The sequence below is a fragment of the Pelmatolapia mariae genome, linkage group LG22 (genome assembly GCF_036321145.2).
Source record: "Pelmatolapia mariae isolate MD_Pm_ZW linkage group LG22, Pm_UMD_F_2, whole genome shotgun sequence".
In the NCBI taxonomy this organism is placed as follows: Eukaryota; Metazoa; Chordata; class Actinopteri; order Cichliformes; family Cichlidae; genus Pelmatolapia; species Pelmatolapia mariae.
The window spans coordinates 31,858,119-31,885,786 of record NC_086245.2 but is presented as its reverse complement, the minus strand read 5'-3'; the positions used below and the strand labels follow the sequence as shown (position 1 = coordinate 31,885,786).

The window sequence follows — 27,668 nt, the reverse complement described above, 5'->3', positions numbered from 1 at the left end:
TGCTATAGTCACTATATATTACGGCTCACGACACATAACCGTACACATAGGGCCTTGGGGAACAGGTGTATGATTTGTGTGTCTGTGCTTTTTGTGCTGTGTTTTAATATTTTTTTTTAATCTTATTATTATATTTTCTCCACTTTTCTTTTTTTCTTTGTCTTTTTTCTCCTGCCTTTGAAATTGTCATATTACACATGTACTAATTAACAGAAATAATATAAATAAAAATTTATAAATAAGCAGATAAAAGAAACACACAAACCAATGGGGCCTATTGAGAATTTATAGAAGTCATCTTGGAAAACCAAATGAAAAACCAACATTGAATTCCAATCATAAATCTGATTGCAAAAGCTGCCAGAAAAGACAGGCTAAAAACAAAAAAAAACACAGGGCCTCTCTCCCGCTCTCTTGCTCGCTTTGTCTCTCTCACTGTCTGCCTGCCCCTCTGCATCTGTAATTAGCTCACTGTGATAATCTCCTCAAAGCTGAATCTACCTTCACCTCCAACCAACTTCAGCTGCACTTCCTCCAGCAGACAATAGAAAGTGTTCCTCTAGAAAGTTTTAAGGATGGAATAACAATGATATAATTTCTGTACCTTTGAAGGGTTCTCTGTGATTTGGTCATTATATTATTATATTGGTTAAATTTTACTTTTTAGGGTCTGTCATGTGTTCTGGCTCTGAAGAAGTCCAGAAGGGGTTGCTCTCTGTTATTAAAGCTCCTGTGACTCTGACCTGTGCTGTAGTGAAAAGTGATGGCCCCTCTCAGGAAATCAGACATTATGCTGACGAGTTAATCTGTTGCATTTATGTTACTGGGCCACAAATCACCTGGTCAGAGATCATGAGCTCTGATTCGCTCATATGACTTTTGGCTCCTCCCCTTAAATCTTGAAGAGACTAAGTAGCACAGAATCTCTGCTACCGTCACTCTGAGAACACCTAGACCAAAACAAAAACCAGCACATTCGCCACCAAAATTGGTGGTTCCATTCCTGGAGAACTCTGAAAGATCCTGGAGACATCGTTTGACAATCTGATCCAGATTAGAGCGCATGAGACTGCCGCTCTAGTGCTGTCGGACCTCCAAATCACCATCTTTGCTCTACTTCAATAGGATTAAAAGAGGAGAGTCTGGATTATCAAGAGTCACTGCAGAGATGTAAGAATAGAAGCTCAGACTGCAGAAGCGAACGCCACGGTAGACTAACCTGCTCATGTGTGACCACACAATACAGCGGGGTCCTTAACCAGCAGACTGTTTATGCTGCTGAGCTAGACTTCTGGTGATTACCTGCAAAATTTCTGGATTTCTGGGCATCTGTTTCAGCAACTCTAATCTGGTGGAAAGGTGGGGGAAAAGGGGCGGGGTTTATGTTGCAGTAATCCCCCAAAGTTGATCCCCTCTATCAACTTCAGGTCTTCTCCAAACTAACTGTAAACACTGAAGGCACAAACATGCACTTGACAATTGGACTCCAATAATCTCATTACTGACAGGAATGAACTGCTCTGCAACCTGCAGGCAGTACTCGGGACAAACAGCACACAGAAACTCAGTGAGGAGGAGGAGAGGCTGCTACATGGATTACAGGTTCTTTCTCATCTTCCTCTTGCTCACCTGAAGCCTCCTCCTTGTCCTTCATGGCGTCCAGGCGGACCTGTGAGTGAAGCATTTGAAAGCTATGTAACTTGGAGAACTATGATTACAAGTACACACATCAACATGTTTTGACATTTTGTTTGAGATAAATATGACGTTTCAGTGATCTGGTGTTACTGTTCTGATTTGGCTGTTCTGATTAATTTTGGCAAGTATCTTCAGGCATTCAGACTATAGCATGTCTGTCCACATATGCAGCACAGCTTCACATGAAGACCAGGAGGAACATTCAGAGAGCAAATGTGAAGATGATGCAGCTGCATTTCACTGCTGAAGATTGAAATAAAAGCAGAAGGCGCCTCATACAGCACAAAGGAGGAAATCCATTCAGTGCTCAGGTCCATGGGTTCATTTTGCAAAGGATTCTCCACGGAGGGTTAAAAATCTCTTTATTTACCATCAGCTTCATCTGAGCCCTCAAAATTGAGAAATTCTTCAACAGTTAACATATTTTTTTTTTCAAACCAATGCTGGTGATGTTTGAAACTAAATTTCTTTTTTATCCATCCATTGTTGAATTTGTTCAGGTTTATTAACCAGTCATTTTTAGTGCCTCTGTTTTAACGACTGACGAGGAGTCCGTGCATCCATAATTCACAAGAATCGATTGTGCTCCTAGAGGATTGTTCAGATTTTAGTGAAACTTCTTATGGTCACATAATGGCCAATGGCCATAATGACTCAAGGTCATATTTTTCTTTTCACAGACAAAATCTGTGAACTGTGATGTATGGTGAACCAGGTGAGCTGCTACATGATTAACATCCTGGTTTGCTTAAAACCAGCTCTGCTTAATGTGAAGAGTTGCTGCTTTAACAGTTTAAATCAATTTTTGATTATTTTGAGGGATGGGCTGTTTACAGCAGCATCATTTTGTTCTGCTCATCCAGAACCGAGAATTGACATGTGTATTTATGTAAGTAAGTGTGGTTACAGCAGGTTAACTGTTCTTTCTATTCTTCCTGTTGATGATCCATAATTGGTGCCAAAAACCTCAGCTTGTTGAGCAGCTGATTGATAACATTATTCAGCAATTTTCATGTTGGTGTTAATGTACATAGAGGATGTCTGTGTAGGTTCCATGCAGGTCATGAGGAGTCTAAGGAGCTTGGAAAAAAAATCAACTGGACCTAAAGTTCTTTGAAGACGTTTCATTTGAGAGGCTTCTTCATTTCTAAAACCAAACGGTGGAGAGTCCAAGGTGATGTTTGGCAACTGGTAAAATTTATCGACCATCAACGATAGGCTGAGCCTTTCACTGATCGTTTATACAAGAGCGATTTATTTATTTGTTTGCCCATGAGTAACTTTGCTAATAATATTGGTTAAAGTTAAGAGAAGCAGTCAAGGGAAAAAATAATAGGGCTGTTTTAACGGCACTGTCTTCCAGCTACGAGCAAATGCACCCTCCTCAGTGTGCCCAAATGCAGCAATTAATTTACTCAAACTCATAACAGAAAGAAAGAAAGGCAGTAGCCTATGTTCAAAAAACAAACAAACAAACATTTTATTTAATTAAAAACCCCACAATGGTTGGAAGGAAAACAAAGAGAAACTGGCTTTGTTTTGCCACTATAACTTTGTTTACACATTGCAGTGTTTATCTGTCGTACACACTCGACCAAACAACAAAAACAAACAAAAAGTATGTTAAAAATCAAAATGTCTCTTCCGGCGAACATAACTTTAAGTCTTTTGTTTGATTTGGCGCATCTCAAATGAATAGATAAATGAATAGTCCAAAAAGTAGAAAAGAAAGGTAAGGAAGGTAAAATATTCCCTCTAAACAAAATCTATAAATTCTAAATGTACAAATCACTCCATGCACGAATATATTGCTCTGCCCATCAAAAAGTCTGCCCCTGCGCAAATATATCATCTATCGTCGGTTATTGGTCCTACCTTAGTTCCAGGTATTAAAACCCTAGAGCGGCGTTGTCCCTTAGAAGGGTCGTTAAACCAGCATTTACCATGTGCCTCATCACATGAGGCAAGGTGTAAAGAAAGGCGTGGCTCAGTATGACTGTGAAGGATCTCAGAATGCATTGTAGATAGCAGACGGTGTAATAAGCCATCCTCTCTGTTCAAAGATGGTCATTCACAGTGAACATATATGGCCTCTTTTACTCCTTTCAAATATCTGTCTTCTCGCTCAAAAATGTGATCGTTGGCATCCTCAAAAGATTGACCCCCACAGAAGTTCTTCCTGTGTAGATTCTGCAGGTTCACATTGTGCATTTGTGGCTTCTCTCTGGATACTCCCACTTCCTCCTACAAGCCAAAGACATGTGTGTATGTGTTTTAAAACACCTTTAACCTCTTCTGGTTGCTAGGAGACATGGACAGTAGTCAATGGTGGGATCATGGTTCCTGGCATGGCGAGCCTGCTCCCATGTCTATGGTGAGTTGACGCCCTGCCTTGTCAGTAATCCATCAAACAAACCCTGTTCTGAATGCTGAACTGTTGTTGGTTGCTGTTATTGCTAAGTAACCATGTGTTTCCCATTGTGAATCATCAGCAGCCAGTCACATGGCAACCCTCCAAGGATGGAGAGCGTCTGATTGGTCGAATTCTACTGAACAAGAGGATGAAGGATGGAACTGTTCCTGCAGATACAGGAGCACTGCTGGGACTCAAGGTGGCCTTCTTCTGCTTTGTTCTACTGCCTTTTCTTTTTACGATTTCTTCTGCTATTCTTCTCTTCATTCTCCTCTTTTGATAATACAGTTTGGTGCTGTGTGTTTGCAGGTTGTCGGTGGAAAGATGACAGAGTCTGGTCGTCTCTGTGCTTTCATCACTAAGGTGAAGAAAGGTAGTCTGGCTGATACTGTGGGTCACCTGAGACCAGGTAAACACACTGATTTTCCTGATAGGTCTTAGTTACTTTGTTCACTGAGTCAGATGTTGCTAAAACTGAATTAGATGGACTCTACAATGTTATCTTTTCTTCTTTTCTGCTTTAGGAGATCAGGTTCTGGAGTGGAACGGTCGGGTTCTTCAAGGAGCCACATTTAATGAGGTCTACAACATCATCCTGGAGTCCAAACAAGAACCACAGGTGGAGCTTGTGGTGTGTCGACCAATAGGGTGGGTCTCTGATCAAGCTGAGAGGCAGAAAATATTTCTGAGGTTGTTCTCTTCTCTTAGGACATCATAGTAACAGATTGTTGCTGATTCTATGTTCTTCAGAGATGTTTCCAGATCAGGAGAGAGTGCCCATGTCCAGCTGAACTCCAGTGAGTCTATAAAAAACAAAAACTACATCTGTCCTGTTCATTAAGAACTTCCATAGATCTGACAGTGGACAAAGTTCCTGCTGACTCAGAATTGGTCTATTTAATGTTCAGGTTCCAGTTCCTTTGACTCTCAGAAAGTTGGCCCATCCATCTCTGTCACATCTCCAATGAGCCCCAGTGTTCTGTCTGGACAGGTCTCGGTAAGTTTACCCAGCATGCACTGCATCGTAACACAGCCACTCAGCAGTCAGTTAATAGCATTTCCATGGTGATGTGTGTTTTCAGACTGTGGACAGGCAACCTCTGGTTCCCCGGATTCAGGTAAAAGTTGAAAAGGATGGCGTGTGCATGTTCATCTTTATTTACTCTGTAGTGTAGTATTTTAGGCTGTAGATAAATGTATCACAGAAGAAGCAGAACAAAGTACTCCAAGTTTCTGCTTTTAGTGGTTCTGAGGGTATCCATTGTTGTTCTAAATGATTCAGCTTATGTGGCTAGACACAGTTCTAAAATGTGCCTTGTAGTTAAAGTACTTTGAGCGGTCGGTAAGAGTAAAAAAGTGTAATATAAATATGAGAACTTTACAGTATAGTTCTGTTAGCACTGTTCTTGTCTGTAGGGTCCTTTGCTCTTCCAAAGAATTTTGCCTCCTTTAGCTGTGTTCCATAACTATTTTTCAATATCTATTCATGCTAAGGCTCCCCTGCATTCCCCTGCAGTTTTGTGATTCTGTTTTGTACCTCTACTTTTTGCTTTGTAAAAACTCTCTAAGGTTCCTTCCAGGGGTCCTGACTCTGTTGCTGTTCCTTGGGGTTCCATTACAGTTATGGGTTGATACAATTTTCTTCATGTCCCCTTTTGGTTATCATCTTACTGGGTTCTCTGTGTTTTCTGTAGCAATCACCTGGTGTTTCACTGGGCTCAGCTGGTGATTGGTTATATTGTCTGTTTGAATTTGTAGGTGCTTTTGTTCTGCTCTGCTAACAAAACTTTTCTGCAGGGTATCTCCTGCTGATGACTGGAGCTTCTTTTCTTTGGTCATTTTTTGTTGTTCTCCAGGCTTCTTCTATATTACTATGGTGTCCTAATGATGATGTTGTGGGTATTCTACAGGTGAAGCTATGGTATGATAAAGTCGGCCACCAACTGATTGTCACCGTTCTTGGCGCCAAAGAACTTCCTGCTCGGGATGACGGCCGACCCCGGAACCCATACGTCAAGATCTATTTCCTGCCAGATAGAAGGTGAAAAAGCAATCAAAGACCAGTATTTTATGGCTCAGAGGTTCCTTGAAAAGTAAAACTGTAGAACTTCTGATATCCTTTAAAACCAGTAGTGGACTATTCTCTGTGATTGGCTGTTAGTTGTACCTTCCTCATTTAACAGTGATAAGAGTAAGCGGAGGACAAAGACAGTGAAGAAGTCGTTGGAACCTCGGTGGAACCAAACCTTCATGTACTCTCCGGTCCATCGACGTGAGTTCAGAGAGCGAATGCTTGAGCTGACAGTCTGGGACCAGGCTCGAGTCCGAGAGGAGGAGAGCCAGTTCTTGGGAGAGGTGAGAACCCATGAAAAATACAGAACAATGGAGAGGATATTGGGAAAACTCATTAAACTAAGAACCTTTAACAGTTCAGTTCTGACCTACTCTGCCTTGCCTTGACATCACATCCATCACCTGTTCAGTAGGGATTGGTATCGTTTAGGTTTTATCCGATACCGGTGCCAAACTGGTACTTTGAAACGGTGCCGGTGCTAAACGGTACTCGAACCGGTGCTTAAAGAATGGAGAACACAAACTTTGTCCAAAAACCTCTCATGTTTAGCTGTTTTTAAGTAAAAAGATAACAATGTTAGCCTTTTCTGTAGCTATAGGGCATATATGGTATCACTTGGCTGGAAGCAGTGCTTAAACAATGGAAAAAACACAAACTTTGTCCAAAAACCTCTCATGTTTAGCTGTTTTCCACTTTTTCTTTGGTCATTTTAGCCTTTTTGGCCAGGGTGAAGGGAGTATCTGCCATCAAACAAGAAGACAGCCGCATGTAACTACAACGGTGTTTGCTAGTTCACCTTACATGCATTAATTTAATAACGTGGTTAGCCTACTCAATGTAAATTACACACAAACAACATTAAGCTATTCACCCAGAGAAGAACGGCTGCTGCTGCCATCATCATCCGTCATCATTTCTGCTACACTGGCAGGGCTAGGGGCCAGGACTCCACTCTTCGGGTTCTTGGGGGATGTTGCTAACTCCGGGTCGATAACAGGCACCACACCCGCAGTAGATGTGCTCGGTGTGAGGTCTTGCAGCAAGCTATCAAGATTTGAGGTGTTACCTCCTTTGCACAGTATCACCTTAAAGCACTTGTTGCAGGCTGCTGAGTTTGTATCTTTTGCTGTGAAGTACAGCCAGACTTTTGACCACTTCGCCTTGGGCATTTTTAATCTGTAGCTCTGCTCTAAAAGAACGTACGTACCTGGGCCCGCCTACTATCCTTGGAAAGGTAAAATGATTGGCTAGAATTCAAAGTGTATGACATCTCAGGAAAAAAAAGCACCGAAATAAAGCACCGAAATGTGCGCTGCTTTTCAGTCTGGTTACTACCATTTATATTAGAACCGGTGCCATAATGGCACCGGATACCGTTACCCATCCCTACTGTTCAGTCCTGCAGTAATTATTCAGTTTTTATCGAACTATAGATCCCTAGCACTGGTTCATGTTATTGCAGCCTACATATCAAAATACCAATAAATGATGCCAGTTGCTAGGCAACCCAGTGTGCCTTGTTGTCTTACATTACTTACTGGGGTCAGAATAACGTCCTCTGCAGTTCTGAATATAAGTGATCGTGATTTTTTTTTTTCTTGTCCCACACACCCCTAAATTCACAGATGATTAAACACATTTTCGGAAAAGTCATGGAGTCTGAGATGATGTAATTTTAATTTAACAGAATTTGAAAATGCCAAGGGGTCAAAGTGACCCCCTTTGTGATTCTAGTGTCAATTAGCACTGAAAATGTTAAAACAGGTCCATGTGCTTGCTCCCAGTTCTTTATTCGTTCTCCTGTCTACATACTCTGTATATTCTTAGTGTTCTCTGTATGTTCTCTGTATGTTTTGCATCCATTCTCCTGAGTCAGATCCTGATAGAGATGGAGTCGGCTCTGCTCGACGATCAGCCTCACTGGTACAAACTGCAGCTTCATGACGTTTCCTCACTGCCACTGCCCAAAGCCTCCCCCTACCTGCAGAGGAGAGGACTGCAGGCTGAGCACACACACAGCAGCAGGAGGCTGCAGAGTGAGACACACACTCTCTCTCTCTCTCTCACACACACACACACACACACACACACACACACACACACACACACACACACACACACACACAATAAAGCTGTGTCACAACCTCACACAACAACATGTTATTTGATGGATCATTTGGAGGGATGCTCTCCTCTGCTGGGACTGGTAATTTCACTGTAGTTGATATATGCTCTGATCACTGGAAAATGAGTCGGTTGCTAAAGTTTTGTTCAAACTGGTTTGATGCTGACAGGGGAATAGGAGTTTTAGAAATATGTAAAAATTCCAACTTGCTGAAAGGAATAAATTTGAAACAACCCTGACCTTACCATGTTATAGAGTCAGAGGAGAAAGGTGAACTCTGAGATTTGTTGCGAAAAATTGACGAGAGTCAAATGAGTGAAGGAGTCCAAAACTTGACATTCATCTTTTTGCAGACTTAATGGAGAGTCCAGCCTCTGGTTGCTGAGGTAACCCTCTAATATGTCTATCAATGGTAGCATTTGTTTCTGTTGGTAGTCAGCTGGTAGTAGCAAAGAAAAAGGGAGAAAAAACCTCACTTTGCTTCACTAACATGATGGTATCTGCTTGCCACGTTGCTGCTGGGCTCTTCCTACGTGTATGCCCCTGAAGTCAATTGTAGAAAAGCTCAAAATGAAAGAATGTTGGATAGGGCTTATTTCATCAGTGAATGTTTAGTCCAACAACCTAACAACCAGTCACAGCAGAGCAGGCCTCTGGCAGATCCAATCCAACACCGGTCCTCTCATTCATTTCTTTATTTGTTTATTATGCTTTATTGTTAACGTGTTCTTCTTCTTTTTGTTTCATTTGTTTTTCTTTATTTTAAATCATCCACAACGCTTTGCTAGACAAAGGTCATTACTATAACTCAGGTAAAAACGTCCGCCCTCGTGTGTGTGTGTGTGTGTGTGTGTGAGAGTGTATGAGTGTATATGTGTGTGTGTGCATGCACGAGTGAGCTTCTGACCCTCTGTTGCTAATGCTGACCTCTATGGCATTTCCCTGTGTGATGCTAAGCTATCCATTTCCTGTGCTATTTAGTATTTATAGTTTTAATAAGTCATTGATTGATAATTGCTGCACAAATATAGCCCTGCCTGATCATATCATAGTGATGTAATTAAATGTTATTTTACCAGGCAGAAAGCTCTCATGAAAGATATTATGTAGCCAAATCATGGGAGATGTAGTTCTTGAAATATCTGTACCTCAGCTACTCGAAACTTGATGATTAGGGTTTGATCTTTGAGGGACTAGAACAGAACTAGCTGCCTGGATCCTGGAATGATTGATTAGAGCGAGTGCATCCAGAAGGTTATTGGGTTCTGTATAATACTTGAAGATATGTCAAACTGTGCACGAAAAGGTTCTGGACAGACTGTTCAATGGATTCTTGGTAAATCTCTCAAGGGAGTTCTGGATCTTCTTGTGGGAGATCTTTGATGTTGTACCAGGAGGAGTCAAATGGACGTTCTAGGTGTAGGATGTTGAATATATGAACATATGGTCAGCCCAATTCCACTTCTTAAAACAAAAAAACAACAACTAAGACACAGTTTTATGAGGCGTTTTATGGTTGGAAATCCTCAGGTGAACGGCTACAATGACCTAACCAGTGGTACATATCAGATAGCTGGTCAAAATGTTGCTTAATTTCGAAGGCAGATTTTTTTTTTGTCATTGTAACCTGTAACTGTGTTTTAGTTCAATTATCCTGTGAGTTGGACTTCATTTATGTTATTGATAGCACTGTATGGCCCCGTGGAACAAAATATGACCCATCGCTGATATGGAGTTCACAACAGAAAAATAAATCAGAGAACAGAAGTGATCACTGCATCATTTCTATAACAATGATGCAGTTGTTATGTCCAGCTTTATTTCTGCAGAGAGACTCATGTTAAAGTCGTGAGCATGGACTCCTCAAGACGGAGGAGGTCAGTGCTGCTCAAATTCCCACAGGTGTTCTATCGCTCTTTATATTTTTCTTCCAGCTGATCTTTGCTGGATGGGTTTTATTGCTCCACATTTCTCTTTAAAAGATGACAGCAAGTGACACACTCATCTCTACTTTCCTCCTTGGAACTTTTGTTTGGATGTTTTTATGCTTTAACATGAAGTTGACTTCATTTTGGTACACTGATACACACTCATGATGCCATCTATAAATGTTCTCTTTCTAGTACCTTAATCTCTCATGCAGCCACCTATCATCAAACTCTGACCACTCTGCTTCACTTTTGGGACTAATGCAGAAATCTTATTTGTGTATAAACATGCTGGCCTTTGTGTGGCCAGAAAATTATTAATTTCAGTATTCAGTCCGATACTCTGACTGCTGCTAAATTTCACGCATTTGTTAAAGGCTGATGTGGATGAAAAGGTTCTGGTCAAGGAGTTGTAAAAGGTGTAAGGGAGTCTGTGTGTAATATCAGATGAATGTGTCTTTTATTGCTCCTGCGTTAACTGGTTTGTCCTCTGGCTGTTCGGTCTGGAGTGTTAGATTTGTTGACCTTCTTGTAGAAGATTACAGATGAGCTGCTTACAGGCTTAAATGTCCTCCCTCTCTCCATCTGCAGGGTCTCAGAGGATCAGTGACAGCGAGTTTTCAGATTATGACTGTGAAGACGGCATTGGGGTGATATCAGGTAAACTCCATATCCCATCATTCACTGCAGTCTCATTTTAAAGGATACAGGAGAGAATACTAGCTGGCTCAAGTGGATTAAAAACATGCTGCTGTAAGACAATGGGAATCTAATCATTTTATAAGTTCCTCAAACTGCTTAAGGTAAACCATTTGAGGATTATGACATAAATGTGACTGCATAACTTGAGATTACAAAATGACTGAGTCAGGGTTGATGGCTGAACTCCTGCTCTGTTTCTCTGTGTGCAGACTACAGACAGAATGGGCGCGAATTCCATAGCTCCACCCTCTCAGTGCCAGAGCAAGTGATTTCTCCCAATCACTGCTCCCGTTCCGACATGGTCAGAATGAGGTCACGGTCACCGAGCCAGCCGCCTCCTCACAGGTAAGTATCTGTGTGTTGGGGATTTGAGATGGGTCCAAAACACGACAACAGAAGAAGAAACTAAAAAAGGTACCTGAAGAGCTAAATTTGGAAAACCAAGATGGGACGTGAGGGTAGAAAGGGAAAGATGCCACCAGAGAAGATTTGGGAGTACAGCAAGTTGATGCTTTAATCTGCAATAAAACTACAGTATTTGTCTTATCACGTACGTCAAAAGATTCTTGCATGTGAGAGCTTATTGGAGATAATTTATTGTGAGTTTATTGGTCTTTCCCCATAAAGTTATAAATATGTATTTCCATCTTTCTCTATCCTTATTGAGCTTATCCAAAAGAGTGACTATATGCAAATATTAAGTTTGTAATAAGTAACACAGTGTTTAGGCTATTAAAACTCAGCTGTTCTCAAGAGATATCGAGTCTGATGAAGTGCCTCAGACTTTGTCCAGGTGATCATTTACTGTGTGCAGCATTATCTTATAGTGCTGTAGTCATATCTCCTATTTGTATCCCTTGGAAATCACTGATCCAACAGGTAGCAGCAGCTGTGCAGTATGTCTACATGAGTCAAAATGCTGTGGAAATAATGCCAGTGTTTTTATATTATCAGCGGCTGTGGATCGGGTTGAGCAGGTTGTCGAGCAATCGAAAGGTTGGTGGTTCATTCCCCAGCTACTCCAGTGGGTTGAAATTTCCTTGTAAATTATAAATGAAGTGGTTCTTATGACGTGCTTTCTACCTACTGTTCAGACTGCAGTGATCGCGTCGGAATGTTCCAGTATCTTGCCCGAGGCGCTTTGGCATGCAGGCTAGAGCAGACAGGGATCAACCACCAACCTTACAATTATTAGATGATCTGCTCTACCTCTCGAGCTACAGCCAACCTGAAGTCCAAATGTTCAGCAAATGTTGCACTATATGAATGTGTGTGTGTGAGACTGGATGAATGAGACTTGTAATAGAAAGTGCTCTGAGTGCTCAAATTGAGTATAAAGGCACAACATAAGTACCAGTCCATTTGTCATTATCATATAGAAGCCTAATAAACTCAAAACATTAGTAGCTAAATCCATATTGTTCAAGAGGAAGGAATATATAGTGCTCCTATGACTACAGAATTTCTGACTGGATAATACTAGCTTGATCAGGATGGATTCTACCAAGTACTTTGGCTCTCATAACTCTTTCAGCATTTTCCAAAAATCCAGACTGTCCTTGATATCATTCAGGGACTTCGACCATGTGTGGAGAATGTGTTAACATCATTCCCTGTTGTTTAGATGTTTTCTAAGAAAGTCTTTGCATTGTCCGCAGCTGTTTCACACTCTAGAATTGTAGCACCATCCAAAATTGCTCTCATGTCTACATTAGCAAAGCTAAAGTTATGTTGGTCTGGCATGATGGCAGCCGTAAAACTCACATGGGTTGTTGTCTTCCCTTTCCTGGCAGTTTCTTTTGCTATGCATTTTTTTTGTCACCGGTTTACTGCTTTAAAAGTGTCATAATTAGTATTCAAGGTTTAATACGACTCACAGGTTTTTATCTTGAACTTTGAACTTGAATTTTTAAACTAATAAGCTTTTGAAGCCAGACAGGAAGTGGTCTTCCTAAAGGCATCATCCTCATTTTATCCAGACTTTTCTGTTCTTGCCATTCTGACCTTTGACATCTGGTTGCCAGCAATAACCCTCTTTACCCGTTATATCGGGAGGACGCAGTGCGGCTGCTGCGGGGCTCCAAACTGAGCCGAGCATTCTCTGATGCCAGCCAATACAGCACCCCGAACAGGTAATTATGGTAACACATAGGAACATGCCTGATGTGAGTCATCTGGACACCAGCTAATCAGCATGCACCCTGCATCATGTAATATTGTTTATCTGCAAACTGATAATGAATAACCAGTAAACATGGTGTCGGACTGCAGCAGGTGTGTCAGAGTCAGGTAAACCCCACCTGTCTGCTGCTGCTGAACAGGTTTGAATCAGGAAACAGGTTGCATACTTGATTGGAGATCTGATCCTTGTACAGGTTTTAGAAGTACATTTAGTGCTTTTCTTTGATGTTTTACTACTAGTTGCTCTGCTTCTATGGCGTTATTTTTGTGCCACTATTCTGAGGGCACGTAAAAAAAATTTGAGCGCACGTAAAAAAAGTTTGCAGGTGCAAGTGTTGCATTTTGAGGAGAAATTTATTTTGAGCGAAAAAAAAGCTAAATTTGAGTGAAAAAAAACTCATTGCTGCGTGCAAAAAATGTATTTCAGTGTTTGCTATTATCCATACACACACACAATAGCAGCCCCTCTTGCTCAGTTTTTGCATTTGCGCTTGCTTGCAATGTGTTGCTTGCGCTCTCAACATTTCTGCCCGTGCGCGCTCAACTCTTTCTGTACACCGTTATATTTGTGTCACAAAACCAGCCAATCTCAGACTTAGATGCAAAAAAATCTCATTGGCCGTTTTCGTCTCCAATCAGATCGAAATGACTAAATGCAATATCCCAGAATCCATTTCGTCCAAAAGTCAAACGAGGAGATGCCTGTTACCCAACAGCTGACCGCATAGCTGTACTGGCCATTGGGCATACCGTGCATTTGCCCGGTGGGCCGATAGTGATTTTTCATTTTTGTGTTTGTTTTTGTAACGGTATAAACAATGAAAGGTGGTGGATTAGCCAATTGGTCATGATCAACTCTGGGCTGGACCAATTACAATACATCCGTATTGAGGGGAGAAGGAACGCGATTTGTCCCGTACTTCAGCTAGAATGAAAAAGACACAAAGCTGGAGTTATTCTGCGTCTTTACGCTGTCAGCTGCCTCTTCTTCTCTCATTCTCTCCCTTCCCTCTCCTGTTGCTACTTCAATCATGAAACTGATCAATGATCAGCTGATCGTCTCTCTTGTTTGTTTATCGCCCACTTTGCACCAGAAAGAGGAAACCAGCGGATGTTGCGCTAAACAACAGCAGCACGTTTAAGCTTGATCAGCTGTTGTTAGAATTAATTTAATATTACTTTCTAGTATCAGCTGATGTTTGCTGGAGCCACAGCTGTAAAAGCTGCTGGTCATGATATCGGTTTGGATATGTGGTGAGATGGAAACATGAAGGTGATACAAATCATACATATATACCAACAAGACAGTGTACATGACTGTCACAACAGCGTTTGTTTTAGTTCAAAGGCTTTATGGTTTTTCCTACAATACCTGGTGGTGTAGTCGGCCGATTTTTTTTGTCAGTTCAGCATTATATATTATGTTTAACCCGAATGACCACCCGGTCAGCTGGTGGGTAACAGGCATCTCCGAAAACATTAGAGCACTTATGGAAATATGTGATGTCTTGATAAATCGAGCAGATATTTGAAGTTTACACAGCACCATTCTCGCATGAAAATATCTTAAAATCTTAAAAACGTTTCTCCCACAAAAACGCTACGTCCAGATGAACAGATTCAACTTTTGGAGATTCTGGGATATTGCATTTCGTCATTTCGAGCTGATTGGAGACGAAAACGGCCAATCAGATTTTTTTGGATTGGCTGGTTTTGTGGCACAAATATAACGGTGTACAGAAAGAGTTGAGCGCGCACGGGCAGAAATGTTGAGAGCGCAAGCAACACTTTGCGAGCAAGCGCAAATGCAAAAACTGAGCGAGAGGGGCTGCTATTGTGTGTGTGTGTATGGATAATAGCAAACACTGAAATACATTTTTTGCACGCAGCAATGAGTTTTTTTCACTCAAATTTAGCTTTTTTTTTTTCGTTCAAAATAAATTTCTCCTCAAAATGCAACACGTGCACCTGCAAACTTTTTTTACGTGCGCTCAGAATAGTGGCACAAAAATAACGCCATATGCTTCTGGCTACAGTAGCAGTTAGATCTTGTTGGAGTAAATTCATTTACTGGGTGATGTACTGGGTTACAGAGTTATTTTTGTGCTGCAGCTTTTAGTTCTGCTTTTGAACTGGTTTTGACATTACAGCTTAGAGTTGTAGTATTGCTTATACTGCCGGCTTGATTATTGATTGTAGTAGCAGTTATGGTCCAGGTTATAATAAGTATTTAGTTTTAGTGTCCCTGTAGAGCACTTAGTGGTACAGTTAATAGTACTGGTTGTAGAACAGCAGTTGTACTGGTCTGACTGGTTCTCTGACTGGACACTGCTTCTCCCTGTGTACTTACAAGGCCATTGAGGAGGATGTCGCTTGCCAACTCACTTGATTCCCATGACAGGTACTTCTCTATTAGAATTCCAGCAGTGGCAGTAGTCATAGTACCAACAGTAAAAGCAATGATCTAAGAAAGTGGGGTATTTTTCTGTCTTGTAATCCTTTTCTGTGTGTAAGATATTTTAATGGCCCTAACCACAGCTGGACAAACCACATCATCAGTGGGAGCTGTGATGACTACAGGTGAGCCTTGGAAATTAGGATGTAGTGTTAGAGGTTGATGGCAGGTTCAGACTCATCATGTTTTGCAGTTCTGACGTCTTTCTGTTCTTCAGTCAGGACTTCATCCCTGATTTTCCCTATGAGCCTGACACCTACGATGAGGAACTACTGAGGTAAATGGATGAACATTTAAACAGTTTGACTATTAGAAAGGTGGACATTCAGACCAGTAGTTGTGGCAGTAAAGAACAGATGTATTCAATTCAGATCAATTTTTTAAATACATATCTTATCAGGCAGCTGATGTCACTTTATATTTTTAGGTAAAACTATGCAAGAGATTAAAACCCTACAATCAGATGATCTCCTGTGAGCAGCACTTGGCAACAGTGGAGAATGAAGAACTTCCTTCTAATTTAAAGATGTCAAACTTTTCATCGTGGGCAACACATAGCCCACTTTGATCTTCAGTGGGCCGGACCACTGAAATTCGCCTTACTGTCAATGTAACAAACTTAACTACACATTTTATCCCTGAGATATTTTAATGTAAGAAAAGGGATTCAAATTTCAAGAACAAATCTCAGTTTTTCTACATTTATAAAAAAAAATAGTAAATGAAACACGACTGTTAGGGCTTAAATTGTAAGATAAATGTGTAAAATAAAAGAAAAAGTTCTGGGACCTCATTGCCCAGATTGATGGAATGGAATGGAAAACATGGAATGGAAACGTTTTGTTAATTGACAGACTCAAACAGACAAAATACAGCTAATGTCCAAAATTTATGTCCTTCTTCACATTTTGAAAGCCACCCAGCGGGCCTGATTCGAGTCTTTGGCAAGCTGATTTAGCATACAGCCCTAACTGTAAGCTTTATTATAAAGGAAAGTTTTGAGTCTTATCTTAAAAGTAAATGGGGGGTCTGTGTCCTTAATCCAAACCTGGTCCTAGGCCTGATGGCTACCCCTTCCTGGGCCTGGTTCTGTTGAAGGTTTCTTCTTGTCAAAAGGGAGGTTTTCTTTCCCACTGTTGCCAAGTGTTTGCTCACCAGGCATTGTCTGGTTATCAGGGTTTCTCTCTAATATTGTAGCATCTCAACCTTACAGTATAAAGCACCTTGAGCCAACTGTTGTGAATTGACACTTTATACAGTGTCATGAAAAAGTATCAGCCCCTGATTTCTTTTTAGGAGTTACTGTAGCTCAAGAGGTAGAGCAGGCAATCTCCTAATCAATATTGGTGGTTCTGTCCCAGGATTCTCCAGTCTGCATGCCAAATATCCTTGGGCAAGACACTGAAATCCAAGTTGCTCTCTGATGTGTTCATTGGTGTGTGAATGTTAGACAGAAAGCACAGAAAAAAAGTGCTTGTGTGAAAGGGTGTGAATGAAGCAAGTTATATAATGTACTTTGGGGGGGATGGGGGGCGGTGATATTTGTCACACTTAAATATTCCAGATCAAACAATTTTTCTCCACTAAACCTCATAACTGCTTACCTTGGCAGCAAGAATTGCATGAGCAGTGAGTCTTTTATATCACTGTGAAAGAATCTTAGCCCACTCTGCTTTGCTGAATTGTTTTAGGTCAGCAACATTGGAGGATTTTCCAGCATGAACTGCCTGTTCAAGTTCAGAGCATCTTAATCTCATTTAAATGAGATTTAATGTCCTACAGGATTTTCTGGTAGAGAGCAGAATTCATGGTTCCATCAATTACAACAAGTTGTACAGGTCCTGAAACAACAAAGCAGCCTGAGACCATTACACTACCGCCACCATGTTAGCTTTATGTCACATGTAACATGACTCAAACCTTCCAAAAAAGTTCAGCTTTTGTGTCATCGATTCACAGAATGTTTTCCCAGAAATCTTAAGGATCATCATGATGTTTTTCGGGGAAATGTGAAATGAACATTTGTGCTCTGATGACGCAGTGCAATGACTTTCAGGACATAAATGCTAAATTTCTATGATGTATGTCAGGAATCGCAGTGCAATTAAAACTTGACTTGGTTTATTTACATTATGAGAGTAGTTATGTTTATGATGTAGCTACTGTCCTCTTGCCCACTGGTTTCTGGAGTCCACATTTGGACTCAACTTTAACCTGCTTTTATTTTGTGATTTTTGTTTTATTTTTTGGTCTTTTTGTTTCATATTTCAAGGATGAAGTGCTCATTTATAAACTAATTCTAGCTAGCTCGGTTATCTAGCTGCATTCAAAGACTGCACAGGAGCATCACTTAGACATAGATACCTGTTAATTACTAAGATCAAAATAAAATCCTAGAATTTCACCAAATGTGGGGCTGAGACTTCTTAGACAGTCTGTTATTACATTAACCTTGCAGCAGCCATATTATTGGTCAGATAATACAATTTAAAAATGCTCCAAAAGGCTCCAACATCACAAACATGGTCCAGAGTCCAATTCAGAGAGACTGATTTGCTGAGATGACGTCTAGCAGGGAGCTAGCAGCTACAGCCATCTGTGTCGCCATCCACCTGTTAGTCAAAGAGGCCACGCCACTAATAATGGAAATTTTAAGCCAGTTTAAACGGGTGAGTTATGAAAACATCCTCCTCATATGAAGGGGAAAATTATCTATACAGACCAGACCAGTTTTTGTATCAGGCTGTAACCATGTTTATTCCTGCTGTAAAGTTTTAATATGGGAGGACTGACTCACTGCTGGAGCCTCTGTTGGACATCAAAGGAACTGCAGGTTTTGATATTTATTTGAGTGCTTTGTTGCTAAACTTACCATCAATGTTAACATCTCCCACAATAATTATTTTATCTAAAGTGATTGCCCTCATTAATTCAAATTAAAAGTAAGTAAGGGGCAAGCAGAAGATCAGCAAAGGCAAATAAAACTTTTTCAAAAATATTTTCTAGTTCAGGTGTAAGAGACTTAAGAATGAAAGGCTGCTGACACTGTGTAGAGCAGATGTAGGGAACGCTGTTTTTCTACTGTCTCACTGAAGCCCTCTGGGAAATTCAGTGCCAAATAAAAGCATCCTCTTCTCTGGTGGCATTTCACCAGACTTCAGTGCCTTATCCTTCATGACTCCCAGTCCACCACATGTGACAAAGATCTGGTCGTCAGTGCAATGTGGATAACTGACCTGTCCTGCAGCTGCAGTGGTTGTCATAGTAATCTAGGTGACAGTTATCATGGTGATGTGCAGGTACAGTCGTGGGATGGACCGGAGAGATTACTACAGCCGATCTCGTTCAGCCGACCGACCCATCTACACACGCTCACACTCAACCGATCGATCTGACTCCACACACATGAGGTCTGGACGGTCTGCTCCCCCCTCACCTGCCCTGATCAGGTGACCCTCAGCCCTCCAATTAGAAAGCAGCTCCATCTCCATGTTTGGGGCATGTTTTTTTTTTATTTTTTTTTATTTTTTTTTTTTTTGGTTGTTTGTTTGTTTTAGACAAGCATGAATTCTGACTCAACGGTGACCACAACAGTTTTATTTTTCGCCTTTATTTTAGCCCCACCATATGTCCCAGTGACATCACCAACACCTGAACATTTCATATATGACCGCAGCTTTTATATTCTGATTGTTTTGTTTTATTTTGGGTGGCAAGTTAGTCTGTGTTGTTGTTCATTTGTTTGCTGGTTGTGTTGCATGTGCTTCTAAAGAATTTCTGCTCACTTTCTGACACCTAACTGTTGGATGTTCAGTTTCCTCCAAACTGGACTTGGCACTCAGGCGTATTGCCTGCAACATACAAGTACCAAATTTAAGCAGGGAGGTTTCTGTCTGCGATCACAGTGCTGCCTCTATCACAGCTCTGAACACACCCAGTGGCAGCTGATGTTGGTCAGCTGTATGTATCTGTATTTCACAGAGACAGATTTGTTTGTAACGTCTAAGAGACATTAGAGCTACAAACAGGTTTTCAGCAGTGATGGGGCCTTGCACTCTTTGTTTCAAGTGTGAATTCTTTCTGTTCATGTTATAAATTTTTTCCAACAGTTATACAGAATCAATGATGTCCAAAGGTTTACATTCCTACCTGGTTGTGTGATGTACAGGTATGCTTCAGGATACTGTAACATCACAGTTGGGTGTGGCTGCATGTGCAAGAAGAGTCCACTCTACTTTTGCCTGTTACTGCTTCTCAAGCAAAAACATCTGGAGTGACTGCAGACTTTTCATCAACTGACTGAATACAGTGCCAGACTAAATGCTGATCAAACTCTATCTGTGACTATGGAGGGAACCTCAAACTAACTGTCATCCCTGACATGTGACCTTAAATTTCTCCTGTCAGGATGGCGGTTTGATTGTTTATTTTCTTTCTCTTCTTCTTTTTAAAAATGTATTTATTTTTTCATCAGGGCTAACGCTGGAGGCAGTTCCACCCTGACAAGCCCAACGGGGACGCCTATATGTGGTCGCCGAGGACGCCAGCTACCTGCTGTCCCTCCCAAAGGAGCTCTTGACAGAAGTGCGTATACTTGAGATATTAGTCAAACAGCACCTCCAAGCATCTCTGAACCAATCAGCTGATGGACCCACCACCATCCACCTACAACAAACCTGTGTTTTATACAAAGGCAAACCTGCAGACTTATTAAAAAAAAAATAGAGAAAAATAAGAGGTTTTACAAATTTCAAGATGAGGTCTGAGATAATTTCCTAATGGGTATGAATATGAATGAAGTGTAACTTCTTTCAAACAAAATAAATAATGAATACTGCAAATGGTGCCTACTCCAATCACAGACAGATGACGATGATAAAAGTGGATAGAAATTGTAGCACTTTTGCAAATGAGACAAGTCGTGAATGCTGCAGTAATTGATGAGAGTTATGACCTCAGACTGGTAAAATTCAGGTGTGTGTTTTGTGTTTTCAGCAAAGTGAAAGAGACTCAGCAGCAGATCAGAATTAAGTAGACCAACATCTAGCCATTGTGGCAATGAAGGACCCAACAACAGTAGCATTGCAGTTTAACACGTCTTTTATTGACTGACTTTCCAATGTGCGTAATTCTCCAGCTGCCCTACTATTGTAGCACACACAAAACCACAGCTGCTTTAATAATAATAATAATAATAATAATAATAATAATAATAATAATAATGATAATGATAATAATAATAATAATGATGATGATGATGATGATGATGATTATTATTAATAATAATCATTATCTCCCTCGGAATGCTGTTGAAGCATTATTATTATGCTTCAACAGCATTCCGAGGGAAAATGGGGACATTGAGTCCAAATGGACCATGTTTAGCACCTCCATTGCTGAAGCCGCTGTACTGAACTGCAGCCGCAAGGTGGTTGATACCTGTCGTGGTGGTAACCCCTGAACCAAGTGGTGAACACCAGAGGTGAAGGGAGCCACCAGGCTAAAGAATGAGGCCTAACAGGCTTGGTTAGCCTGTGGGACTTCATAGGCAGACCAAGCAGAAAGTGGGTCGGGCAGTGGCTGAAGCAAAAACATGGGTGTAGGAGAAGTTCGGAGAGGCCACGGAAAAAGATTTTGGAGTGCCTCGAAGAGATTCTGGCAATTATCCGGAGGCTCAGGAGGAGAAACCTGCACTCTGTATTGTGTGGGTGGAGCCCTGCTGACTTTGACTGAGAAGATTGTCAGGTGGTAGTAGGAATACTTCAAGGACCTCCTTAATCCCACTGGCACATCTTCCTTGGAGGAAGCAGAGTCTGGGGACGAGGGGGATGACTCATCTATTTCCGGGGTGAGGTCACTGAGGCAGTTAAACAACTCCATGGTTGCACGGGGGATGAGGTTTGCCCTGAGTTCCTGAAAGTTCTGGATGTTGTAGGGCTGTCTTAGTTGACATGCCTCTACAATGTTGCATTGTGGAGAAACGTTGCATGGAGATCAGGGGCCTCTGGATTGTCAGACCAGGGTGGCGGTTCCCATCTTTAAGAAGGGGGACCGGAGGGTGCGTTCCAACTATAGGTGGATCACACTCCTCAGCCTCCCTGGGATAGTTTATGGAAGGGTGCTGCTGTTAGTCGAACCTCGGAAACAGGAGGAACAATGTGGTTTTTGTCCTGGTCATGAAAGAAGGCATTCGATCGTGTCCATCGGAGTGTGGCAGAAGGCTTTCACTTGGGTGGTCTCAGAATCTCATCTCTGCTTTTCGCAGAGGATGTAGTTCTGTTGGCCTCATCAGGTGATGGCCTCCAGCTCGCACTGGAACAGTTCGCAGCCAAGTTTGAAGCGGTGGGAATGAGAACGAGCACCTCCAAATCGGAGGCCATGATCCTCAGCCATAGAAGGGTGGAGTGCCCACTCCGAGTCAAGGACGAGTTTCTACACCAAGTGGAGAAGTTTGAGTATCTCAGGTTCTTGTTCATGAGTGATGGGAGACGGGAGCTTGAGATCGACAGATAAATTGGTGTCAATTATCACTCAGTTTTGAATATATGTAGACATTGAGGGTTCTCGGGAGGGTCCGTGCTGACACCGGTTGCTATCTGGCAGAGGGTCGTTGGTACCATCCCACTCCCATGTTTTAAATGCACTTCAGAACAGCACACAATCGCCATCTGGGACGGGGGGCAGGGAGGAGGAGCTGGCCATCTGGGCTGTTGGGCATCCCTGCTGCTGCAGAACCAGAGGCGGTCTGCTTGTCTCCACCCCAGAGTAAAGGGAAACATCTCCTGGGTCTGGGGGCAGATTGCCCCTCTAGGGGTGCTGGTGCCTGGACCTGGGAGTATGTGTTTGGAGTGTGAGTGTGTGTACAGTGTTTATTTCGGTGTGTCTCCATGTTGGGCGAGTGCTGATTATTTCTTTATGTGTGCATGAGGGTGGGAATGCATATTTGTGTCTGAGTGTGCCTGTTTGTCTACGTCTGTGTGTCAAGTCGGGTCTTAGACTAGACTCTGTCATCATGCTCTTCTGTGTTCTGTGGTCTTTTGGTGTTGCTGCTCGGTGGATTCGGTCTTTTTAAGAAAGTTTTTGCCTGACTGGTTCATTTGGGTATTTCAGCCTAACAATGTCCTCCTTCACTTACACTGGCATGTATTTGAACCTCATGTTGAAAGTTTTAGTGAAATAATACAATTTCAATCCAATTCAACTCCAGATCTTCATTAACTTAATTAATTTCATACAATTATACAGGCAGGGCCTCATATTTCAATATTTACAGTGAAAAATGTAAATCCAACACTTTAAATCAACTTTAGATATTGTGTCTACATTATAAATAAATTAGGGAACAGGTCTCACTTGGCGATGAAACGGCTTGTCAGCTTCCTCACTTACTTTTGAGCCTCTGAAAATGGAGAACTGTGTATAAAGATAGCTGTAGAAAACCTAAATAGTTCATCCACAACTGCTTAAATTAAAGCTGAGAGTCTGCACTGTGGTTGCATACAATATAGACAAAAGCTACAAAAACTGTCTCACATAAATTATGACTCTACCTATATGTGTTATATTAAATGCCTAGAGACACAAGCTGGGAAATCCCAAACCCATTAAAAAGAAACCAGAGTCAATATTCAGGGTTTGGCAAAATGCTGATAGCAACTGTTTGTTTTCAGTCTCCTCTCTGGTTTTGTTAAATACCTGCACCCTATCCTTCCATGAGCTATCTAAACTGAATTTTGCACATTTACTGACATAGAACAACAGCAGTAAGCTAATGAATTGATTGTTACTTAAAAAATTTAATTAACTGATTCAAAAGGTTTTGAATTCTGTGTCACAGAAAAGTTCAAGCATGACATGCTGGCAGTAAAGAATTTTTTGTCATTTTAATAAAATAATATTTGTAAAATACTTATAGAAAAAAATAGAATAGAATATAACAGTGGTTTCCTATTTATGTCAGATGATTAATTGAATAAATTCATTGAGATTTTTGCTTTAGCTACAGAGTGTTCACTGGTTTCTGGGACAAATAATGAAAATGACATAGTTAGGAGTCAGTAAGCACCCGCATATGGACCACTGAGGGTCATAGCTATCTAACACGGATTTGTTTGTTTTTTAGACTCTGTGCAGACAGGTAATGAACTGAAAGTTTACCTACTTAGAGTAGTAACTCCTTAACCTTCTCAGGCTCAAATTAAGTTTTTGTTGCTAATGCACAACCAAGTCCTGCAGTGGTACTTCTGAGTAAAAAAAACTCATAAAATATGTATGTGGGGTAATCAGGTTGTTAGTTTTTAACTGTTGCAAATCGGCAATGCCTGCCTCGAGAGGGTTAATAACAAGCCCCCTGTAGTGGTAGTAATTTAGTGATTCAGTGGCACTGCTGATAAAAGATGAGTGCTGAGATGTGTAAATAAAAACTTGACTAGCTCTTCACATTACTGTTCCACAGTCAGGAACTTTCCAATGAAATAAAGACTCATTTTACCTTACCTTAAAGTCCTGTGAATACAGAGTATTAATCAGTCAGATGAACAAAAATAAAGGATAACAACCCCAGTTAATGTAGACCACCTCATGACAAAAACAGCACATTGTTTTGAAATTTTTTAAAATTGTGGCTACAAAACTATCAATCAATCAATCAATCAATCAATCAATCAAGGCTTTATTCGTCACATGCAGGGGGGTCCTGCAGTGAAATGGGACCCCCCCCGACCTTACATAGACACACAAACATCACATGGGGATACAGTCGGAGATTGGTAGCATTGGAGAGAAAAACATTGAAATGTGCATTACAATGGGAAAGTACAAGAGGAAAAAAAGAGACCCCTTCTCATGCTATGCTTCCATGGTAGGACAGCACGAGAACAGGAAACAAAAAAACTCCTCTGCACAAAAAAGCACATAAATGTGACACATCATTGGGAAGACATAACAAGCCACACGGTAGGGTGATGGGTAAGGAGCAATGTGAAGCAAACCCAGCAGCCGCCTCGCACAGCGCTATCTTATCCAGCGCGGCACGTAGACCCGCCGTGTTCCCCCACAGGAAACAAGCATCGAAGGCGTTTGGAAAGGGAGGGGGATAAGTGTGTGGTTTTCAGTGTAAGTGTATGTGTGTGCGTGTCCATAGTTCAGCGGAGACAGTGTCCTTCGCCCTGCCAGGCTAAGTAAACAGTCTGCCAGCCAACCCAGGTGGCCTTAGAATGGGGAGGAACAATGTCAACACAGGCGTTATCTCGGATTGTTTTGATCGGCTCCAGCCTTGAGCCCGCAGCTGGCGCCGGAGGGGTAGCCGTATTAAGATGGTGATTTCTTTCCAACAGCTCATGAGAATTTCGAGCTGTATTGTTTTAGCACTCCGACACTGATCTCTCCATCTCCCGTTGGATAGCCGTCAGTTTCTCCATGATGTTGTTAACCTTCAATTCCGTGGTCTTGTCAATCTTTTGCTCACAGAGCCGGTTCTGAGACCTTGCGACCGCAGCCAACTGATCCGTGATGTTGTCCAACTTTCGCCCATAGTTGTTGATTTGAGCTGATTCTTCCCTGATGTGTCCCAGTATCCGCTCAGAGATGTTATTCTGAGTATTCACTGCAGCCGCAATAGCCTCCAAGCTCTTGACCATGTCCCCGTCTGTGAGCCCTTTCTGAGAAGCCGCGCCTCGTCCAGTCAATCCAATCTCAGCAGGCAGCTTGGTGGGGGTTTGAGCAGTCAGTCCCGCTGTCTTGATTCTCCGATAAGCCAGGGCCAAGCCAGCTCCGATCAGCAAGAACCCTGCTATCATGGTTCCGAATAGGTAGATATCTTCAGCGTCCTCGATCGACAGTCCCGCCAGGCACACGATCCTCCATGTCTGCCACCCGTCCATCGTGTATCCAGCAGGGAAGGTCCCTCCAGGGCACTCAGGCTCTCCCGAGCCCAAACTTCTCGTTGAGAAGAGGGTGTCAATAGCATTCAGAGACCAGTTGATCAACTATTCCAATAAATGGTGTATAGCAGTGCACGCTCCAACCAAAAGTTCCTGGACCTTCAGAGTGTTTAAAGTATCATTGTTGGGGGCATAAAAATTGTCTCTCCCGAACTTCTTTCTGACCCAAGCTCCTTTACTGGAAACTACTATAACAGGATTCCACAAAGGTTCTTGGGGGACAATTCCTCTGGTCAAAGCAGGTCCAGGTTTCTGTGCCGGGATTGGCTCAGGTTTCAGCCTGCATAATAATAGAGAAATTCAACATGACTGAGTTCCTTCTAGTGGTAGTGAATATGTATGCTACCATCAGGATCTGCATCCATCCAGTAGAACCCACCCTCTAAGATCAGGTGTGTCATGAGTTCACCAGAAACTGCCAGCTTGACTTGCAAGTAGCTCGACTAAAGCTACCTGAATTCGTCTCAATATTCTTGTTATATCCCAGAATGCCGTTTGAGTAGGTCACTCCTATGATTTCGCTTCTGGAAAAGGTCGTGTGGTCATTCATCATGTCATTATTTTCATTCTTCTCACATCTTTTTTTTTTTCCCATCAGCTTTCACCATGACTGCAGCTCCAGCAACAGCAACTAAAATCCCTCCACTTCATCACCCCCCTGCCCCTGTCCATAAACAACACTTTCCCTCTGTCAGTCAACAACCTCCTCTTATAAGGGTCCAAGCCCCACCTCCCCCACTCACCCAACCCCAGCCACTTCCTGCACCTGTGCTCCCACCTGTAGTTACAGCAGCACCACCACTATTTTTACCCTCACCCACACCGGTACCTGTTCCTGTACCCACAACTGTATCCACAGCTGTACCCACAACTGTATCCACAACTTTATCCACAGCTGTACCCACAACTATACCTACAACTGCACAAACAACTCCACTGGTAGCTCCACCTCCCCCTGCTCCACCTCCCCCTGCTCCACCCCCTGCACCTGCTCCAGTTCAGCCTCCACCTCCTGAACCCACCCTACCCCCTCCAACTCCAACGCCTTCCCCTTCACCTGCCCCATCACCAGTCCCACCCCCACAGACTCCAGGTGTGTACATCAGGTTTAACATTCAATGCATCTCCAATAGAACAGAACAATTAGCGTGATTCTTCTAGTCAGATGTCTGTCAGACATTCTTTATCATAATCATTACTTATTCATTCATGTGTTCATGTTGTTTACATAATGCCATCACATATTACCCTGCATGTCAGAGCCGGATAGGCGCTCAGCAACACCAGGAGGAACCAGAAAAGGCAAGTCCAGTCACTGGTGGATCTAATTAAGTGTCAGGTGATCCTCACCATGTAAACTATTAGGGTTTGTAAGAAGATGAGTATAGCCGCAGCGTTTAGGTGATGGAAATTTATGGTTTTGTGTGGAGAAAGAGAGAGGGGGTTTTTAAGCTCAGGCTAGAATCCATCACGAGCATCTTATGATGATTCAAATTTTAAACATTTATCTCCAGTCAGAAACAGATTTTCTTGGTAACTGCCCCCAAAGGCTCAGTAAAACCAACAGATGATGTCTGTGTAGGTTCTCAGTCATCCAATTCATTGTAGTCTAAGGAGCTTGAAAAGCAAGCAGCCTCTTTAGTTCTAAAAATCAAATAAAGACTCCCTGGTATTTAAACCCTAGTTTTACACTCTGTTTTCTTTGTATTATTGTAGGGGTTTACTTTACAATATAAAGCAGGTAACTGTTGATGTAACTGTTTTGATTTGGCATAATATAAATAAAATGGAAATGAGTTGTATTTTGGGGGCTGTTAAGAGAGTCAATGACCCACTATTAGTCCTGTCCTTCTTCATATTTTGGTTTCTCCCTTGGGTGTTAATGACCCATGCCTTTTTATTAACACCTTGGCTCATGTGATGAGGTAAATGCTTAATAGTGTGTCAGCAACTCTCTTAAGGGACAACAACCCCTGCTAGGGTTAAATAGCTGCGACTCTCCACCGTTTGGTTTTTAGAACCGAAGAAGCCTCTTGGATGAGAGGTGAAACATCCACATGAAACTTAAAGAAGACAAGAACAGATGATAAATTTCAGATTTGTAACCTGCTCAAAATGTTGCTGTTCAGGTGTGTTTATATCACTGGGGTT

General features: G+C 41.9%; 1 protein-coding gene across 15 annotated transcripts in view; it reads left to right on the top strand.

Annotated features, from left to right (window-relative positions):
* LOC135933273 (regulating synaptic membrane exocytosis protein 2-like) overlaps positions 1 to 27,668 on the top strand; it is a 76,305-nt gene that overhangs the window by 32,065 nt on the left and 16,572 nt on the right. For 5 of the 15 annotated variants that reach the window (XM_065471344.1, XM_065471349.1, XM_065471342.1 and 2 more), the window contains 21 exons: positions 4,005 to 4,072; positions 4,191 to 4,310; positions 4,421 to 4,520; positions 4,636 to 4,759; positions 4,862 to 4,908; positions 5,020 to 5,108; positions 5,194 to 5,229; positions 6,022 to 6,152; positions 6,295 to 6,466; positions 8,062 to 8,221; positions 9,099 to 9,122; positions 10,830 to 10,898; positions 11,150 to 11,285; positions 12,965 to 13,072; positions 15,475 to 15,522; positions 15,636 to 15,701; positions 15,794 to 15,853; positions 18,876 to 19,025; positions 20,051 to 20,160; positions 26,116 to 26,610; positions 26,778 to 26,819. In XM_065471344.1, coding sequence (XP_065327416.1) covers positions 4,005 to 4,072; positions 4,191 to 4,310; positions 4,421 to 4,520; positions 4,636 to 4,759; positions 4,862 to 4,908; positions 5,020 to 5,108; positions 5,194 to 5,229; positions 6,022 to 6,152; positions 6,295 to 6,466; positions 8,062 to 8,221; positions 9,099 to 9,122; positions 10,830 to 10,898; positions 11,150 to 11,285; positions 12,965 to 13,072; positions 15,475 to 15,522; positions 15,636 to 15,701; positions 15,794 to 15,853; positions 18,876 to 19,025; positions 20,051 to 20,160; positions 26,116 to 26,610; positions 26,778 to 26,819 — 2,355 coding nt within the window. The remainder of the gene's footprint in view (positions 1 to 4,004; positions 4,073 to 4,190; positions 4,311 to 4,420; positions 4,521 to 4,635; positions 4,760 to 4,861; positions 4,909 to 5,019; positions 5,109 to 5,193; positions 5,230 to 6,021; positions 6,153 to 6,294; positions 6,467 to 8,061; positions 8,222 to 9,098; positions 9,123 to 10,829; positions 10,899 to 11,149; positions 11,286 to 12,964; positions 13,073 to 15,474; positions 15,523 to 15,635; positions 15,702 to 15,793; positions 15,854 to 18,875; positions 19,026 to 20,050; positions 20,161 to 26,115; positions 26,611 to 26,777; positions 26,820 to 27,668) is intronic. The other 10 variants (XM_065471356.1, XM_065471355.1, XM_065471345.1 and 7 more) reach the window with 9 other exon arrangements.